This window comes from Sprattus sprattus (genome assembly GCF_963457725.1).
Source record: "Sprattus sprattus genome assembly, chromosome: 5".
NCBI lineage: Eukaryota > Metazoa > Chordata > Actinopteri > Clupeiformes > Clupeidae > Sprattus > Sprattus sprattus.
Genome location: NC_137924.1, coordinates 33,676,505 through 33,696,694, shown reverse-complemented (window position 1 = coordinate 33,696,694; position 20,190 = coordinate 33,676,505). Strand labels below are relative to the sequence as shown.

Genomic DNA, 20,190 nt, shown 5'->3' with positions numbered 1-20,190 from the left:
CTCGTTGAACAATTTCAGGAGGGTTATTCACAAACCAGTGAATTACAGTAGACAGAGTGAACCGGAACATCATGGCTGAACGAAACTCCTCTGGATTACTAATGATGATGATGGAGCCAACTCCGGCAATTGCAATGACTCTCCCAGCAGAGGTTCGAGAGAAACTCGCGGAGCTGGAGCTCGAGCTATCCGAAGGTATTCAACCAGGTTTTATTGCTAATGTTACATGAACTGAACAAGGCGGACAGTACGCGGAAGGTGTACATTAGGATCGGATGGTTCAATGAGACACCATAGTCTGTTCGTTTTGCTCCCGGTGTTACTTGGGTGATTTGTGTTTCGGTTGTCTTTCCTGCTTTCGATCAACCTGACGTTAGTACTGATTAAGTCTTGAGATGATAAGGTTGTACACTAATGTTTGGTATCCCATGTTCTTTAATTGACTGTAAAACTAATGGTGTTGTCTGTCCAATATGTTGGCCATAATGTTCTGTGAAGTATGCTTCTCCTTATTAAATCACAACAGATAACACCTCAAATCAAAAAAGTAAGGCGACATTCCAGCCTCCTAATTAAATAATGACACCAATTGCTAGAATGCAGCAAACCCTTTTCTTATGGGTGGGTTGTCAGAAGGCCAGATTGAACTGGTGTGGTTTCTTTACATGAACGACGCAGTCTGTTAAGTAAGAAAAATAAACTGTATTGGTTGTGTTCATTTCGAGAACTTTTTCGAGGACCACTTTAAGTAACTTGCACACGAACATGTGCTTCTCTGGATATGGGTCGGTCGATTTGTTGACGAGAGCAGCCAAATTAAGTAGTGGAACAGGGAAAAGATACACCGAGAACATAAATTAAAATTTTCTAGGACTGTTCAGAAAGCGTAGGACGTTTTTTCTGAGTTTTGTTTGGCTGTGAATGTCTTGGATGTCAGTTCTCAGGGAAACGCCGTGCGTGGTGGTCAATTTTTTAAATGTGAAATCTCACACTTTCCTTACATGTATTCTGTTCTGAACACTCAATACACAATTTCTTAATTTTGTCTGTTTCCCCCAACTGTAATATACAGTCAGTGGTGTAGTCCAGGGTATACGCAGGTATACGGAGTATACCCATTTATTTTTCAGTCAGCATTGAGTATACCCACTTCTCAAAACAGGGTGTTTATCCTGTGCTGTATGGGCTGCTTAAAAATAAATAAGAGTATACCCACTTCTCCAAGGACCACTACACCACTCAACGTATACAGTGCATTATATCACGTACTGTGTGTATCACTGTTTGAACTTACTCATGAAAACACATTATTTTTGACTTTCTCTCGGGATATTCTTACAAAAACAGCAGCACTTACGTTTCCTCACTAAACTCAGTCTTTTGGGAATATTATGGTTAAGGCATTTAAGGTGACATGGGAGCCAGATTTCAGATATTTAACTGAGTGAAGGGAAGAGGCATTGGACCGGCTCATTTTAACTGAGGCATATCTCCTCATTACTTGCAGTGTGGGAGGTCATGACTCATGTGCTATGACCCATCCATGTTTTGCCTGTGTGAAAGAACACTCAACTGTTTTCCATGCAACTGTATCAAATAGAGTATGCATGTACTAGGTCATATTTTAAATAATGTCTTTGGCTACTCCACTGTAAAATGTTAGCCCAGCCCTTTGCCAAATGGTCTGTCCTGCACATGTTTTTATTTTGGAATGAAGAAAGTCTTAGCAGAGATTATTTTTGGAGACACATCAGAGGCTTTACAGGCCCTATAGCAGCCAGGGTGCAAGATGGGGTTTTATAAGCAGTGAAGAACTGTCCGCATTCTTGGACTGTTTTTGAGTCAATCATATATCTGAGTTAGTAATCTGTTTTTACAGAGATTTACAGGCAAGCATGATTCCATAGGGGAAGTTAGATAAAAAGTTTCAGTTGGTTATCAACCTTGTACCTGCTGTGTGTTTGTTATTATTATTATCATTATAGAAGATGGCACAAATCAAGACCACTCGAAAATAATCCCTCAGCTACCTGCTGTCTTGCTTTCATGTTGGCCATATTTGATTCAAATTTGGCTGCAACAGAGTGGCTCAATGGTACCATGGATCAGTGCATGAGGCCAGGCTTTGCACACTAATGACCTATATTGGATTTGATTAGATTGGGGACTGGGTGCGGATGTGTTTCAGTAGACCTATTTTCTTCTCAGGCTTGAGGGAGAGAAGGATGCTTCGGAGAGAGGAACGGAAATAGAAGCTCATGACAGGGCCCTAGTGACAGGGAGGTTATCTGTTTGAGATATCCTAGTCTGTGTTTAAGGGCAGAAGGCATTTGTCACTCCAAATGTATGCCGTATCATTTAGTTTGGGGTCTAAAAGGCTTAATCCAGCTTGCCAAAGAAGCACAATTCTTTTCTCCACCTAAGTGAAAACAGCAGGGTGGCATGACTGACTGCCACGCCTTCTATCTGCGTGGCCTCCGTTTTCCTGCTCTGCTCTGCATGTCACTTCCTGTCCTGCTGCTTCTGTCTGATAGCTGCCTGTGTCTCTCACTGGTCAACAGACTTTTTCTGTTATATCAGTCACCAAAAAGAATATGGCTGCCCCCAGCTGTGGGGACTTCCAGTTATGGTGTCTGGAAGGTAACCATGTAGAGGCATTTTTGCTCTCACCTGTCTCAGGAACTTCTTTCTGTCCTTTTTAAAAAACAAAACTCACCTCATACCTTATACCCTCTTCATCACAGTGCAGCACCTCTGACCTGTTTGCAATGCTGGGTTGGGTTGTATCATCCTCCTACCAGATATACACGCCTAGATCATAACTGAACAAACTTATCAGTGTAATGAACAGCTTGGTGCAATCAAAGCAATTAGCTCTGATAGTAGGGATGTGTTAGTTTGCTGCTGAATCTGATTAGGCTTTGGATTGTTTGCTCTGTTTGGTTGTTGTGTTTCTTCCCACAGATTCTGCTGTTTGTGTTGTATGTATGTTCCCAGTCTTCCAGTATCTCATTATCTCGTATCCTCTATCTATGTAAACTGATGACTGCAAATCAAATCAATGTTTAGTCGCCCACCACCACTTCCTGTGTATCTCATTGGGAAAGGCTGAAGCACAAATACGGCAGAAAAAAGGTGGTCACAAAAACAATTAGGTAGTTTATCAGAGCTAGTTTTCCAGTAAGGTAATGGAAGTCCTTATTCTCATCTTATTCTCCAGGTCCAGTCCTTGTGAGGCTAAATCAATCTTAAGGAAGTAAGAACGATTGTGAAGACAGTGCTAGATCAATATGTATCATCACCAGCAGGTCCACCGCCTTCTTTCAGAGTGCTCTTCTCTTGGGAGGAACTAGGGCACGTGATGCTTAAGTGCACCCCCTCTTGAATCATGTTCTCCCCTTCCACTCTTTTTGTCTGTCTCAAGAGGATGCGGGAGTTCCGTGTATGTTCTGTTACCGTACCCTACTTAATTACTCCTTTATATGAGACTAATAAGTGAGTGAGTTGCATGCCATGTGAAACTGAGTTCCTGGTAAATCTGGAGCCTGACTCTTGCACTCACAAATTATTCATCGTCCTCACTGAATGCTCGATGCTCAGGCTTCAGGCTTCAGGGTTCTTTTTTCACCAGCAGCGTGGCAGCCTTGGGTCTTCCAGAGGCACTCAGAGTTGCATCTAATGAGAACCCTGGGAAAGGGCGCTGGGATTATTGCTGCAATGTTGCCTGGCAGCAGCGTGTGATATTCTACTCGTCATACATTGAATTTGGTACTTTGAATTGACTTGAAATACAGAAAGGTTCCCTTGAATAGGGAGGCTTGTGTGTTGATGTGAGGTGTGAGTGGTTGGGCTGTGAGTGTGAGGATGTGTCCAGGGGCTTATCGGCTGGTTCCTGACAGATGACAGTCACTGTCATGCGGACCAGTGGCCTGGGGCTGGGGATGGTGGACTCAAGTGAGGTCAAGGAGACTAATGGGCTGAATTAAGTCCTGCAGTGACGCTTAGCCTGCCTGCTCGATTCTCCACCCTTTCCACCCCATCTCTGTTTGTTGAGCTTGCCTGCTTGCTGTCTTTCTTTGCTCTCCTCCTCCATGTCTTGCTGCTTGTTGTTGTGTTATGGTTTCTTGGATAGGGCTGGATGGTCAAGCCCCAAAACACATGACTGGGTACGGCATGATTTCTCAGTAATGTTGGCCTTTAAGAGGATTGACTAGCATACTTTGAATGTGTTTCTAGAGGCTAAACATGATCCGGTGGCCACTTAGTCATTATGTAATTTCTTCAGTTAGCTGTGTTTTAATTGTGAAGTTTGTTTGAAAGAAAGCACGGCTCAGACCGCCAGCTCTTGAAATGCAAGCTAGTAAAGTATATGGGAGCTGTGGATTGTTGTAGAGGGAGTTGCCTTCTGTTATGTTTGTTTTTATGGTTGTCGCGCTACGTGTTTGTTTCTCTTTCCTTCTCTCAAGAACTTACTGCAGACACCAATCTCACCGCTCTCTCTAAAGTGAGGTCTTGGCTCATGTTCAATATCTCTGTGAGGAAAGGATGTCGAAACTCGGGATGTTTACTTATGTCGTACGCAGGCTGATGGGAGATGACTGGAGCCCTTCCACCATCTTTATCTTTAAATTCCATGATTTGGGATCTTGGGGCGGGGGGGGGGGGGAGAGGGTGTCTGTCAGAGGTGGCACTAGTGTCCTCATCTCTCCCGTTGCCCTCCAGACGTGGCGTTATTTTTGGTTGCTCGCTGGTGCGTGGGTCTAACAGAGGATGCAGTGAATCAGAGGTGTTGTTGCTCGAGCCTCTCAGAGCTTGAGTTTGCTTTCCCTACCCCAGAGCATCGGATGGAGGACAGAATCAGAGGTGTGAGCTTGGCAGAGGGGAAAGTTCCGCGGACCACGACGCATCTGTGTGGCGTGAAGGGGGGGGGGGTCTGTCAGAGGTGGCACTAGTGTCCTCATCTCTCCCGTTGCCCTCCAGACGTGGCGTTATTTTTGGTCGCTCGCTGGTACATGGGTCTAACAGAGTGAGCTGTGTGGTGTTAATCACCAGGGGCGGAGTGAAAAACTCCCATGTGTCATGGAGGTGCTGTTTTATCTGGCTGGACCAGGAAGGCAGTGTGTCCTTCCCAATGCATCCTCTGGAACCCCTGTTGTGTTCCTAGTAGTCTTTGCATGATTTGAATTTCACTGTGTGATCATTAATCAATACTAGGCAATCCATTAGGAAGAATAGCCTCATGCTGTGGCGCCCAGGGCAGTAGTAGCCATTGTGATTTGCAGAAATGATATTGCTTTATTTGGATTGTGGCCTATTCAGTTTATTGACATCACACTTTAGGTGAACCTGTATCTTTGCCCTTTCAGCCCCAATGGCTATTGAGCAACATCCACGCAGTAAAACAGGCTTAGAAGCTTGAAGGAAGAGTCCATCTTAGGGGAAGCTACAGTGAGTCATCTCTTCCTTCAACAGCTCTGATAAGCTGTGTGTGTGTTTGTGTGTGTGTTGTGTGTGTGTGTGTGTGTGTGTGTGTGTGTGTGTGTGTGTGTGTGTGTGTGTGTGTGTGTGTGTGTGTGTGTGTGTGTGTGTGTGTGTGTGTGTGTGTGTGTGTGTGTGTGTGTGTGTGTGTGTGTGTGTGTGTGTGTGTGTGTGTGTGTGTGTGTGTGGTGTAGGTTGAGGATTGTGAAGCTCCACAGCACTCCCATGTGTACATGACCCATGCTTGACTCGTCCTCCCGACAGAAATCCAACACCTCAGTAATATTGTTCATGAATGCGTGACAGCAGAATTACACAAGCCCACCGCGTGTTGAATAAACTAACACCGCAAGCATTAATTTTTCTGAGCCGGAGCCTGCGCCCAGTCCAGCGGATTGCCAGCCGTGGACAAAAGGAGGCCTGTTCCACGGCTACTGACCTGCACCTTAAGAGGATCTGGACAAAAGCAATGCATGGCTTTGAGGTGGCGCTTTGGGTGGAGGGCTCAGACAGATCTACGAGACAGGGAGCTGGGTGCCTTCGCTTGGGTAGAATAGACCTGCGTGGGGGTCATAAATATTTCAAGCCTGTCAGCTTTTCAGAGTGGCTTTGAGATTTTTTTTCCATCTTATTTTCCTGCGATACACTACCTGGAAGTGAATGTTTAAGTGTTTTGTGGTAGTGTGTGCTTGCGGGGGAGGTGTGTGTTTGCGTAAGGCTGCGGCTGCTCTATCTTGTTTGGTTGTGTTTGTTTATTGATGCTGTCTTTTCCCCCACTTTCTTCAAGAGCCTCAGCCTGTCTTTATTCCAGGTCATTGTGGAGCAGTGGTTGTCCAGGGTTTTTCTCCAAGTTATTGTTTTTTTTTTTCCCCCCTCTACAGCATCTTTTCATCTTACGCCATAAGATTAAACATTAATAATTAATGGACTTTGTCAGGGGAAGGCAATATCTAGAAATATGCCTCTGCCTCTCCTCCATTTATTTGAACAAGGATAAAGCTCTTTGTATCATATTTCACTGCTTCTTTTTTCGCCTCTCTGGCATTTTTGGTGGCATTACTTTTTGAAAAATTCCTCGCACTACAATTCTTTTTAGTTACTTTGGCTTCACTGACTGCGATCAAATAATCTCTCAGCCTCAGAAGACTTTAAAATTAGGTTGTCTTTATGTGGCCCTCTCCCTATGTGACTGTCTGGTATTCTAAACAAGTTTCTGTCTTTGATTCTCTCCACACATTGAGTTGTAAGGTCACAGAGGGGTACCTTTGATATCCAACAGTGATGTTTGAGGGCTCACCCCTATGAAATGCTCCAGTAGCTATTGTGCTTTATTTCCTCGGGAGTGCGACAGTGGATACTGCTCTATTCCACGCTAAGATGTTCAGTGTTAATTAAACTATTATTGTGATATAGCTTATGTGTGACCAGTGTTCACGTTAGCCGGCTATGGCCGGACATTGGCCGATTGAACGCATGAATGGCCGGTATAATAAGATGTAAACGGCCCAAATGTCCGATAGAAAATATGTATGTAGGCTATGATTAATTAGTAACATATGAAAACAACTGTAACATAAACCTGAATATAATCAGACTGCTATGTCATAAAAAAAAAGTTCTAAAGCAGATTTGGATTGCATTCGGAACATGCGCTGGTCGAGGTTCCGCAACACACGCAGGCTGGTTTCCCCGCTAAAAACTGTTCACTAAAATAAACAATAACAACATTTCAAAATGGCTAAGCAGACGTCTCTCGTTCAGTTCTTCAAAAAGACAACTGATAGCCTTGATAGGCCTAATGATTCGTCAAGAAATGATTCGACTCCAAGTACATCATCCGAGGCCCCGACGGATTTAGGAAATGCGCCTGCCAAAAAACTTAAAAGGAGTTTTAAAGCTGAATGGGTCGAGCAATTCCGTTGGCTAAGGTCGGAAAAGGTGGATGGTCGAGACACAATGTTCTGTAGCATTTGTGAGAGAGCAGGCAAGTTAAACGGCTTTACGAAAGGCTCCATCAATTTAAAAAGATCTGCCTTAGTTGACCATAGCGAGTCGTCTGACTAGAGGTCGACAGATATGGGCCGATGCCGATACTTAGAGGTCAGGGTTAACCGATAGCCGATATGGGCTGCCGATTTTTTTTGGCCGATTTTTAGGGCCGATATCTAAAAGTTTTCCCATTAATTTGCATGCTAAAGTGTCACACTAATAATAAGTAGATGCACACAATTTTACTCCCCTACTAGTATCTTAAGTCTGAAGTCCGTGCCCCCGTACACACACACACACACACACACACACACAGCCTAATACTTACAAACATCCATAATATAGGAATCCAGAGAACCCCCCCCCCCCCTTTTTTATGTATTTTATTATTATTTTATTATTATTTTTGTTATTATTATTTTAGGAAGGGAGAATTCTTTGTAAAACTTGAATCCGTCACATTTTATGTTTTCATGTGTTGTTACTTCAAGAAAAAAAAAAAGATAATTTTTTTTTCTTTTTTTTTTTAAATCGGCCGATGCCGATAGATTAAAAAATGACATATCGGCCCGATACATCGGCCGACCGATACATCGGCCGACCGATATATTGGTCGACCTCTACGTCTGACCTCTACGTCTGACCACAGAGCCAAGAAAAAGTCTAGCGTGAACCCTGTGTGTGACGTGTATGTTTTCAGTAAAGAGGTAAATGCTAGTAATATATATCCATCAAGGCGTAGGCACCCATGACTTCATTCACATATAATGTGACGTATAACATATAATGTGTTGATGCCCACTTGAACTAATATAGCCCATTGTCAGACTTTGTTTTGAGATGAGATTGGGAATGTTAAAAGATGTTTTTTTGCTGACATCTCCTATACTCCAGAAGTGGGTGCGTGACGATGCTCTACCAAACCATAAACTGCTGAGCTTTATCAGCATAGATATATAGATACAGGCCTTACAGGTAGTCAGTCAGAGGTCATTATATTACAGCTACTGCAGCTGGCATTTGTTTGACATTGACGTCACTGCCAAGGCTTTAAGGAAGTAAGGTGCGTTTGATCACAGTGGTTGCTGGCACCTCAACCAAACCCTGTAAACAGATCCTGTCCACCGTCCAAGGCTCTCGCTGGTGCCATCTGTCCAGTCAGCCACATGGTCTGCTCTCTCCCGCTCTGTAGTGGGGCGCTCTCATTGGTTGGACCACAAATGCCAATTTGTTCCCACAGAGCAAGCAAGCAGTTTTCCTCTGTCCAACCAGAAGAGTTCTGCTGAGATACTCACAGCAACAGTGCTGACCACAGATCAGAGCAGTGTCCAGAGAAACAAAAGACACCTGAGAGAGAGCATGAAAATGAAAGTCAGCGCGTCCCCTTCACTTCCTTGAGTCACTGTTTAGCAATGAGGCTTACTGTCATTTCTGTTATTGGACTACCCTTAACACCACACTATTTAATCAAGCTGTGCGTTGGATTGTTTGTGAAAGGAACATACAGAAGATGTGTTCGGGGAGGGAATCGAGAAAGAGAGAAACAATAAGAGGCCGTGCCCACTCAGGCCTGTGTAAAGCCAGCAGCAGCCTGTGTGTGTGTGTGTGTGTGTGTGTGTGTGTGTGTGTGTGTGTGTGTGTGTGTGTGTGTGTGTGTGTTGGAGGCCAGTCAAGGACACCTCCCTGGGCCAAGAGCACTGTTACAATCTGCCCACTATTCAAACCTGGTGCTGGCTGCCTCAGCCAACCATCGCCCAAGGTAGGCTTAATGGATAATAAAAGAATCCTTCCTCCCTCCAAGGCTGTTTCTGTGTGTGTAAATATGGGGCTTAGCTTGCCTGATTGTGTGTGGATGCTAATGCATATTTCCCTCTGTGTGTGGGAGGGTCCTAGTTAATAAATGGATGGCATCATGAACTAATCTCAAGCGCATAGAACCCCTGTGGGCATACTAACACAATGTATAATTAAGGCTGACCTCTTGTGGGACTGTGAAAAGGGTCATTCTTGCTGCTAGTCCCTCAAAGATGTGAGCAATCAATACCCACGATGGCCCTTGAATAAGAAGGTATAATTTGCCACCATATATTGATCTGTTTTTGCTCCCTGCAGTGGTTAAACAACACAGGGTCACAGGCACAGGTCACTCCAACCGCCAGAAACACACCTCCTCCCCAAAATAAGCAACGAACCCAGTGGCATAATGACAAATGGACAACGGTTTAGTGCAACGTTCATATTAAAGGGTGTGACATGAAACAAAATGTGGGACTGAAAGACAGACAGAGAGAGAACGAAAGAAAGAGAGGTGGAAGGGAAAAGATTCAGACAGACAGGACACGCGATTGGGCTTTTGTGTTGTAAGTGGGCTTTCCACTGCCCAAGGTGGAGAATGCATTAGCCTGACGCACAACAGTGGAGGCACATCCAGCCTTTGTGTCTAAAGATGTCCCTCTGGTGTCTCTTTTTGTTCTCCCCAGGTTGTCTTCTGTTGTTCATGAGTCTGTTTCCCTCTGTATGAGTGTGTGTACGGATCAAACATATGAATGATGAATGTCTGTGTACATTTTGCTGTTGCTTTCCCGGAACCGTAGACATCTCATGGGAGTTGGCTAAAAGAACAGGATAAAAGCAGTGCCTGTTTTAGCACGAGGTCGAGCTGGTTGTCTTCTCCGTTATCACGTGTGAGCAGGGAAGCTGATCGCATCAGATAGCTCTGAAAAGGCCAGCTCGACGCCAAGAAAGCACAGGTGAATGATGAACACATGTGTTGTGGGTGAGGTGTAACTAGGAACTGTGCTATTAGCTAGCGCTAATGCGGTAAGTGTACCGTGTGGTGGTCAGGTTGCATTCACTCCAAGAGCACAGAGGGAGAGTCAGGGCCGTTCTCCTACTCAACAACGGCGGAACTAATGAGAGAGCCATCCCAGTGATTTACATGTTAATCACTTCCACTAGGGCTTGATTAAACAGCAGGGATCAGATTGACCTGAGCACTTAAAGCGGAACGACTGAACATTTGTGATTGTGTGTCTGTGTGTGTGTGTGAGAGAGTTTAGTATAGCCCCATGTCTATGAAAGAAACAGTTATTTGTTTCCACGTGAATGTCCAAGTCTTTTAATGTTGCAAAATTTTCTTCACATGTGGAAAGCCGGAGCTACTGACTTTGTAACATTTAGTTTGTCCTGCGTAGTGTCTCAAATCCAGACTGTATCTGGTGTGTTTGACAGGCATGGGCCAGCACAACTTTAATCAGCTCATCAGCCTTCATAAAGCACTTTGTTTCTCCCAAATGGAGGGGTGTTCTAACCCTGCACTTTAGGAGGAGGAGGGGACAGAGAGTCTCTCTGCTGGCTGGTGTTGAGCTGCCTGGGTGGGAGGGAGGGAGGGAGGCGGAGGAGGCGCTGGGGTGAGCTGTGGTGGTGGTGTGTAGATGGGTGGAGGGCTTTTTCCTCTGCAGCCTCCGATGCCCCGGCTCTGGCGAAACCAAACAGGCAGAAAATGTTTGGAATGTGTCGTCTGCAATCATCTCTGTGGAGAGCACGGAGGTGGGGCCGAAGTCCTCTCCTGCCGCAGGGCGCCGGGGGTGGGGTGTGGTGGGGTGTTGGAGGTGAGGTTGGTGGTGCTTCTCTCATGAAGGACTTGAACTTGTTTTCCTCTTTAGCGGAGAACTCAGCCAGACTCAGTCCCTCTTGTCCTTCTTTGCTGGAGTTTTGGAACAGCCAGCATTAGAGGCTAGAGAGGGAAGAGGCTTTAGGGCTGTTCAGGGCTTAGGTTTGTGTTTTGGGCCCAAAGCCAGATCCAAGTTTTGCCTTTCGTTCTCCACAACTAAAACTTCACTCTGCATTTCTGATCTCCCAACTTCAAATGAAATGTGTTGTTTGCTGGGAGAGAGATAGAGAAAGAAAGAAAGAAAGAAAGCAAGCAAGCAGACGCCTGATGGGAGGGTTAGAGACAAAAGGGAGGCATGATATTGAGGGTAGCTCTAGGGTGCTTTGTAGCCTGCTGTGTGTGTGTGTATATGTGTGTGTGTGTGTTTTTCTTCAACTTGACACATCCTGCTAAGCTGAGAGGCTTGAGGTGTGCCAGTCACCTGAGAGCCTGAGCTGGCTTGGCAGCGCTTCAGAGAGAGGCGCTGAGGTCGTCTGAGCAGACAGATGCTGGGGAGACCAACCCTCTAGGCCCGCTACTTCCACCTTAATTAGGGTCTGAAGCACAGCGTGTGGGGGTTCTGTTTGCAGATGTTTTATTTATGAGGTTCTCAACATTTGTGCATTCTCCTTCTCAAAAAAGGGAGTTGTCTTTCTTTTATTAAAACGCAAGATAATAAGATCCTTCAGGATGTTTGCAGAAAAAGTGGGGAAATAAGGATGGCAAGATGGTCCTATTTTTAAATCGGAACTGTGTTGAAATATTGATAACATGCAGGCACCTGTTTCTCTGCTCTCATGTAGTTCAGACTTGCAAGTATGTTTCTCTCTCTCTCTCACTGTGCGACAGATGTACTGACAGGTTAGCACCCATTTTAGGTGTTATTTTACCACAACCTGCCCCTAAAAATGCGGAAACCGACCGCACATTCCTTAAACTGCATTTTGCGTGCTGCAGGATCACACAATAACTAGTTGCATTTTTAGAAGTCGCATCTACATCCATGGAAGGATCATGGGAAAAGTGGGAGTTTTGGGGAAAAATGTCTCGTATTGTTTTTCACTCTTAATCACTTTGTCTTTATTTTTTCTTTGGATGTTTCTTTTGCTTGTATATATGTGAAGCATGTTGAATTGCCTTATTTTTTTATTGGTGTTCTACATAAATGAACTTCCTATGCCTTACATGCAACGTAAAATCTAAAGATACAGTGTGCGCTTTCTGTGGACTGGCAATTGCCACTTTTGCACTGTGCTCTCCAGCATAGGTGCATACGCCCCTGAGCGTGCTGTAAATCTCCTGGAGATGCAGGCCAAGGTGCAGGCCCTTCCCCTCTGTGGTGTGTGTGTGTGTGTGTGTGTGTGTGTGTGTGTGTGTGTGTGTGTGTGTGTGTGTGTGTGTGTGTGTGTGTGTGTGTGCCTGTCTGTAGTGACTGAATGACGTCTGCTGGATGAGTGTGCTGTAGGTGCTCTGGTGACCCGCCCGCCCGGGGGCTAGAGTGCACAGCCACACAGTGTGTCTAATATTCCAGGAATCTCAGGCACCCTGCCCACCAACAATGAGCTGGACACATAGCTGAGCCCTGGCCTGTAATCTAATAATGCACACACACACACACTCACACACACACACACACACTCACTCACACACACACACACATACACACACACACAAGCCTCACAGCTCCCAAGGCATTCTCCCTGACCTGGACAATGTGGAGAGAGCCCTTCATTCCACACTGTGTGTGTGTGTGCAGCCATGGCTGTCACTGGGCTGAGACTGGAGGAGAGGAGAGGCCCAGTGTGTGGGCTGGGCAGAGGGCTATCACTGAGGGTTCACTCTGGAGCAAAATCAGCCTTTCTGTGTTCTATAGCTCCTCTGAGGCTGGTTCTGGTTCTGGTTTTCATGCTTCTGGGCTCTGGGCTCTGGGCTCTGGGCTGACTCCTCTATTGAGGGCAGGAGCTGGAATGCCAGACTCAGACAGCCTAACAAGTGCACGCCAGCTGTCAGCTGCAGCCAGTGCCAGTAGGAATTAGTCTGCCCATCTTGCTATCTGTCTCCACCACCTGTACACACACACACACACACACACACACACACACACACACACACAGGGAGGTGCACAGAGGGGCATCATTGTTAGAAAGATTTTTGACAACTGAACTGTATGCGCTTGTTCCCTGGAACTGGTTTCCCCCATGTTATTGGTCAGGTGGAGGATAAGATAAGTCTCATTCTTTCCACATTCAAATGCGAAAGTGTCTTTCACCGTGACCAACAGGGCGGCTTCTATTTTTGAAACGTGCATATGTTGTCACTGCTCCCGTGGCTTGTGTTGTTGTTGGCTGGCGGGTGGAGGCCCCGTATGTGTGGCTCTTCACTGCAGGGGCCTTATCCACCTCACACCTCCCTTAGTGTCCCCGTCACAAGACCAGCCTTGCGGGGTCAGCCAAGCCAGGTCACACACACACACACACACACACACACACACACAAACACACACACCCTGCGGGGTCAGCCAGGCCAGGTCAAACACACAGAGGTGAGTTGGCCTCCTGTGGAATGTGTGAGCCTGATGTTGTTATCCTTTATGTCCCAAGCCCTGTGTGTGTGTGTGTGTGTGTGTGTGTGTGTGCGCGTGTGTGTGTGTGTGTGTGTGTGTGTGTGTGTGTGTGTGTGTGTGTGTGTGTGTGTGTCTGTGTGTGTGTGCGTGTGCGACTCACAAATTGATTACGGTTTTCCCCTTTTGCCCCAGAGCAATGAGCTTGGACCTGGTGTCTCCACTTTGGCGGTGGTGGAAATTGATTGCTTCAATTTAATGAAAGCTAAAGTGAATTAGTTTGATGGCGGTGTTCGTTCTTCTTAATGCGCTGCAGTTGCAGGACGAGGGGTTCTTTTCACCTGAAAGGCACGCGGCTGCCAGCTCCAGTGAGCCAAGGCTCTGCAGAGCCCATCTGTGTGTCTGAAGGTTTCCAAGCTCCAGTCTTTTTTTTTTTTTCCTTCTCTTTGTGTTATTTCTGGTGCTCCAGTGTTGATCGAAACACCCCTCTTGCAGTCAAAACAAATCCGTCTCTCTCTCTCTCACTCACTCTCTTTTTTTTTTTCCTGTCAGGGGAAAAAATTCCAACCCATCCGACCCATTATCAGTCCATCAGGGCAGGCTTTCCCCCTCCAGAGTTCTCTTGAGGTTAGCATCAACTCCGTTCCAGACTTAAGTTGTACTCAATGAAAAGAGTCCTCTCCTCTCCTCTCCTCTCCTCTCCTCTCCTCTCCTCTCCTCTCCTCTCCTCGCTGACAGAAGAGATGGGGCACGCTCACACCAGCTACAGGGGCTGGAGTAGATTTGTTTTGCCCGTGTGTGTTTTTTTGGCTGAGGGGAGCCCAGGACGTTTGGGAAAAATGAGTGGAGCCAAGATAGACAGGGAGAGAGAGAGAGAGAGAGAGAGATGTGAGCAGAACAGAGCAGGGAAGAGAGGAGCAGAGAGGAGAGGAGCGGAGTGAACGAGTTGCCAGATGCTCACAGCTGATGCTGAATTGCCATTTCATTGTAATTATTCTTATCTCCGTCACCATTTTCGTCATTACCACAGTCTTCACCACCACCTTATCAAAATCATCCCATTGATCATCACTGTCTCCATCACCACCACCAGCCTCCACCCCTGTAGTGACTGACTGTGTGTGTGTGTGTGTGTGTGTGTGTGTGTGTGTGTGTGTGTGTGTGTGTGTGTGTGTGTGTGTGTGTGTGTGTGTGTGTGTGTGTGTGTGTGTGTGTGTGCGCGCTGCCATGAGCGCTGAGCCTGGGCCTGCACGCTGCTGGGTGAGTGGAGGTGAGGTGGGCGCCGTCTGGGCTGAGGATCCTGAGGAGAGTGGGTTATGACAGGAGCAGAATGACTCTGCAGCCGCCCTGATCCTGGCTGACCACGCCTGTGATTGGGAGGGAGGGAAAGATATAGAGATGGAAAGGGAGAGAGAGAGAAAGAGAGAGAATGTGTGCGTGTGTGTGTGGATGTCTTGCTCGCGGAGCAACCTCTTCTCTGCACTGAGTCCTGAGTGCTCTGGAGTGGGCTGGCTGTAGCTCTTGCATGCGGTTGTCAGAGGTGGCGCCTCTCCTGAGGGAAAGACGGTCCTCTGTATGCCTCACTGGCGATAGCTTCTTAGAGTGCGTGTGCGTGTGCGTGTGCGTGTGCATTTGCGTGTGCGTGTGCGTGTGCGTGTTTGAGAGTACATTGTGTATGAGACAGAGCGGTGTGTATGCGTGCATGTGACTGCCTGTGTGTACATTCTTGTAAGTGTCTTCGTGTGTGATGTTGTCTGTGTGTATGTTTAGCCTATAATTGCGTGTGTGTGTGTGTGTGTGTGTGTGTGTGTGTGTGTGTGTGTGTGTGTGTGTGTATTTCTGAGAACTAGAGCATTTCCTAATTGCGTATTGATCAGGTTTCCTCCTGCAGTGGTCTTACTCGCCCCGTGGGGCAGCAGCGCATCCCTCTCACACTCAATACTGCGGTCCACCTCAACCCCCCCTCCACACACACACAGACACACACACACACACACACACACACACCCACACACACACACACACACACAAAACCCCCTTCCCTGACTTCAGCACTCCAGGGCCACTCTGGAACAGCTGATGGGCGAGGACAGCTGATGCCCGTCACTGACCAGCCCCCCCACAACCTGTCCCAGATTAACTGGAGCACTGCGGCGCGAGGTTAACCAGTGGCCTGACCTTTGAACCCACCCCACCCCTATCCTTCAACCCCTTTGCCTATGAGCTATGAAAAGGGTCTACTTAATGCCCCCTAGACAAACATACACACAAACACTCAAACACTCAAACGCGCACATACGCACACGCACACACGCACACACACGCACACACAATCTCTATGTCCAGTCCCTGAGAAGAAGGCTGATTGATCACCTCTATTGTCATCAGGCTGCTGGAGAGAGGGATGCTGCCTCCTCTTGTCATCTACCGTGGGCCTCCTCCCTCCTGCTGTCCTTATTCTTCCTCTCCCTGGTGTCAGTGCCTGTGTGTTGGGTTAGGTGCTGAGCTTTGGCCCAGGTCTCTGCCTCTCGGCACTTGGGCCGTGCGGATTGGAATAGCAGAATCTTTTCTTCCCTTTCTTTCTTTCTCTATCTCTCTCTCTCTTTCTCTTATGGCAATGAATACTCTTTGAGCTGGAGGCTGGAGCAGGAGCAGTTAATCTAGTGCACCAAGAGTAACACAACACAAAGATGTGATGTCAACGTTCAAACCTCCAGCCGCGCCCGTTTTTATTATTCTGCCCCTGACGATCCCTCTCCGCCCGTGTTTTACTTTCACTAAGAATACTAATGGCTGCTCTTTTCTCTAAAGAAACTGGTAGAGTTGAGTCCCGTGCTAACTGAACTGAACTGAAGTTTAAAGAAATAAATAAATGAATGGAGCCTGATGTTCTACATTCTGAGTTCATAGGGGTTTTTTTGTTGTTGTTTTTTTTACGGGCTGTGGTGTCGGAGAAACAAAGCACCCTGCAGGAGAGAGCTCTCACATCAAAGCAGCTGCCTTCATCCCCAAGCCCAGGACCTGATCAATAACCAAACCCCCCCCCCCCCCCCCCCCACACACACACACACACACACACATCCGCACATTGTTTGAGTATATCTGTGTGTGAGTAGGGCCTGTGTGTGTGTGTGTGTGTGTGTGTGTGTGTGTGTGTGTGTGTGTGTGTGTGTGTGTGTGGGGGAGCAAGAGAGCATTTGTTTGTTTGCTTTTGTCTGGGTGCGTGTACACGTAGACGCGCCCCCTCAGGCATTATTGGCTGGTGTGCTGCGGTGAGAAGAGAAGATCGCTGGATGAGCCATCTGATCTGGAGCGTGGCGCCGTCGGCCACTCATACGTCTCCTATTGAGTTACCCAGAGCTCTGCTCCTCAGAGAGGAGAAGAAGGAGAGGACGCTGCAGCAGCAGGAGCTGCAGGTTACCTCCAGAGCAGGGGAAACAGAGCCACAGCTTGATCCCAGCTTGCCTTTCACCGGTAGGCGTACCTGGAATGTAATAGGTTCGGAAAAAGCCCTTGAGGTTCTCTGTGAAATGGAAGATGGTACAAAATTTGCGCTCTCTGTGAAAAGACGAACAACACAAAAAGAAGCTATTCTTCTGTGTGACCCCCCCCCCCCCCCCCCCCCCATCTCTCTCACACACACACACACACGCAGACACACACACACACAGACACACACACACACACACACACACTAATACCTCCTGGGCCAACACTGAGCCAAAACTGAAATGCCTTTTGGTACTGCATCATCTGGAAAGACAAGAAAAGAAACAAGCCATAGCAGAACAGATATTGTTCCTGTGGTTGGCATGTTTTGTTTGTGTGTGTCTGTCTGTGCATGTCTCTCTCTCTCTCTCTCTCTGTATGGGGATCATGTTCCAATATCACAAGGTTAATCTGTATCTGACAATAAAGTTTACTATCAGTGGACTGTCAGTGGGCAAATCATTTTATTTGTTCATAGGCTGTTTTATAACACAGACACATACACAATTTTACACTCCCTGTTAGTGGACATTCAAGGGTTTATTCTTGTAAAGATTTGTAATTTGATTCAAAGTACTCTGGCCTTTGTCTTTGTTTGTGTCTCTGAGATATATCTGCCAGAGTAGTGTATTCTTTTTGTTTTGTACAATTTGAGAGTGATCAAAAGGAAAGCAGCACCATGCAAAGGTTTGGCCACCAAGAGATTTGCTGTCCGATAACTTTTACCAAGGTCTCAGACCTTAATGAGCTTGTTTGGGCTATAGCTTGTTCACAATCATCGTTAGGAAAGGCCAGGCAAAAGGCAAATTTCAAAGCTTTATAAACACCTCAAACCTTGTCTCAGCTATTGTAGCCATGGGCTCCTGTAAGCAACTGCCCAGCATGCAGAAAATGAAAAATATTCATACACAATGCAGAAGAAGGCCAGAAGAGGATAGCGACATGTTTCCAGGTAGCTGTGTCCTCTGTTTGTAATATAATAAAGTCATTGCAGTGAACAGGAACAGTGGAGATCAAGTTGAGGTATGGATGACCAGGAACACTTTGATAGAACTGTATGACAAAACTGCTCATAACGTTGCTAGGAAAGCAAATCCCTGTGCTCAACCGTTGGAGACTTAGCTGGCTACAAAGAGCGTTTACGAGTGGGCATACTTGCCAAGAGAGGGTGTTAATAAGTAGTCACTGGGGTGCCCAGACATCTGCTTGGGTCCTTTTTTGTTATTTTGAAACTGTAAAAATGGTAACTGTAATCTTGCTTAAAATATTAAAGAAATGTGTAATTTTTAAAATCAGGTCCTCTTTTACTCGCTTATCTGTTCAGAGTAACAGAAATTTTGATCAGGGGTGCCCAAACTTCAAGAACTGAAAACAGTTTAGCAGTGTTTAAAAAGTGCTTAGTGCTTTTTGCTCATTGTGACTCATTGGAACTGTAGTTTAACATCCATAAAAAAAATCCCTTGTGGGCATCAGATCCTGAGTGAGTCAAGCGGTAAAATCGACAAGCGCCTACCCCTTAGTCATTCACCTGTGTGGCCTTCTTTCTCTTGCTTCTCTCTCTTTCCCTTTCTATCTCTTCCATCCCATTCTCTCTTCCTCACTTCTTGTCTTCACCTCTCAGGCATTACGCTTGTTGTCAAATTATGGCTTCCTGTAGGAGTCTCCCTGTGATGAAATTTGCCTCAGGTCTTGTTAGCCTCCCTCTTGCAATTGTACTGTTTGTCTTTGTCATTTGGCATTTAGCCACTGTGCTAATCTTTGCCATGAGGCACCATTTATTTCTCCTCATGGTAAGACTGCAGCAGGATGACAGATGATTCAATTGACGCCGTTTGGTTTGTGTGTTTATGTGTTTGTGTTTATCTTTTTAACCTGACATCTGCCGCACTTCGTTAGAACTTCCTTGTGAACATTCCGGCTCATTCTGTCTCTCTCTCCCTGGCCGGAGGGTCATGTGCAGGTTAAGGGCTCCAGTTCACGGGAACGCTCCCTCACCCATCATCACTCACCCTCACGGGCAGGCCCAGCAAATGGACAACAAGACCATGACTACAACATAGAGAAAGAATTCATTCTCTGTTTTTTTTTTCTTTTTTTTTCGTTTGTGTGCTGAGTATGTGAAGGAGCTGGTTCATTCTGTCTTTCTCTCTCTCACATATGGTATGAGGGGATTAGTCTTCTCAGTGTTCAGTTACATACAGCCAACTCTACCTTAGTGAGTGAAAGACATAAAAATGGAGTGTGTGTGTGTGTGTGTGTGTGTGTGTGTGTGGTAATTGGTGGCGTCTCAAGGCGACAGTGCGGAGCTGTAAATCTCCTGGGCTGTGTAAGGCGATAAGTGTGCCGGCGGGTTTGGCTAGCTGGAGTCTCCTCTAATTACCTCATTCAGGTGGGCTCAATGTTGAGCCGGGAGCTTGATAAGGCTTCCGCCGCCACTGCTGCCTGACGTCTGAGTTTAGCCAAAGCTCTACTCTCCTTGCTTACTTAAAAAAAATGCGTGAGAGACTGCCATGAGACATTTTCTCCATTTTTCTCCATTGCTCTGTGTGGATATGGCCCTCTGCTCCTGGAGCTTATGCTGGTACGCGTCTCTCAGCTCACAGCAGTGGCCAAGAAGGTGTGGGAACGCTGTGGACGGAAGATGATGTAGTCTGGACATTCTTCACTTGAAGATGTCCTCTGTCTCAGAGAGCTTGTCCAGTTGGAGCTGTAGTCACATACATGGGCACACAGACACACACACAGACACACACACACAGACACACACACACACACAGACACACACACAGACACACACACAGACACACACACAGACACACACACACAGACAGAGCCATACGGGAGTGGCTAGGTTTCGTGACTGTGGTCATGTCGTCTCCATGTACTAACGTCTGTTCTGGAATGCCTGGCTTGTAAATGACTTCCCTAACCCACGAGATGACAGTTTCTATTTTAATGTGTGTGTTTATGTGTGTTTGTTTGTGTGTCAAGGAACGAACAATGCCATTTCGAATGAGTTGTG

General features: G+C 46.5%; 1 protein-coding gene across 1 annotated transcript in view; it reads left to right on the top strand.

Annotated features, from left to right (window-relative positions):
• Nucleotides 1–71: 71 nt before the first annotated feature.
• dip2a (disco-interacting protein 2 homolog A) overlaps nucleotides 72–20,190 on the top strand; it is a gene marked incomplete at both ends in the record, with an annotated part of 99,360 nt that continues 79,241 nt past the window's right edge. Inside the window, one exon of the mRNA XM_080839781.1 lies at nucleotides 72–195. Coding sequence (XP_080695907.1) covers nucleotides 72–195 — 124 coding nt within the window. The remainder of the gene's footprint in view (nucleotides 196–20,190) is intronic.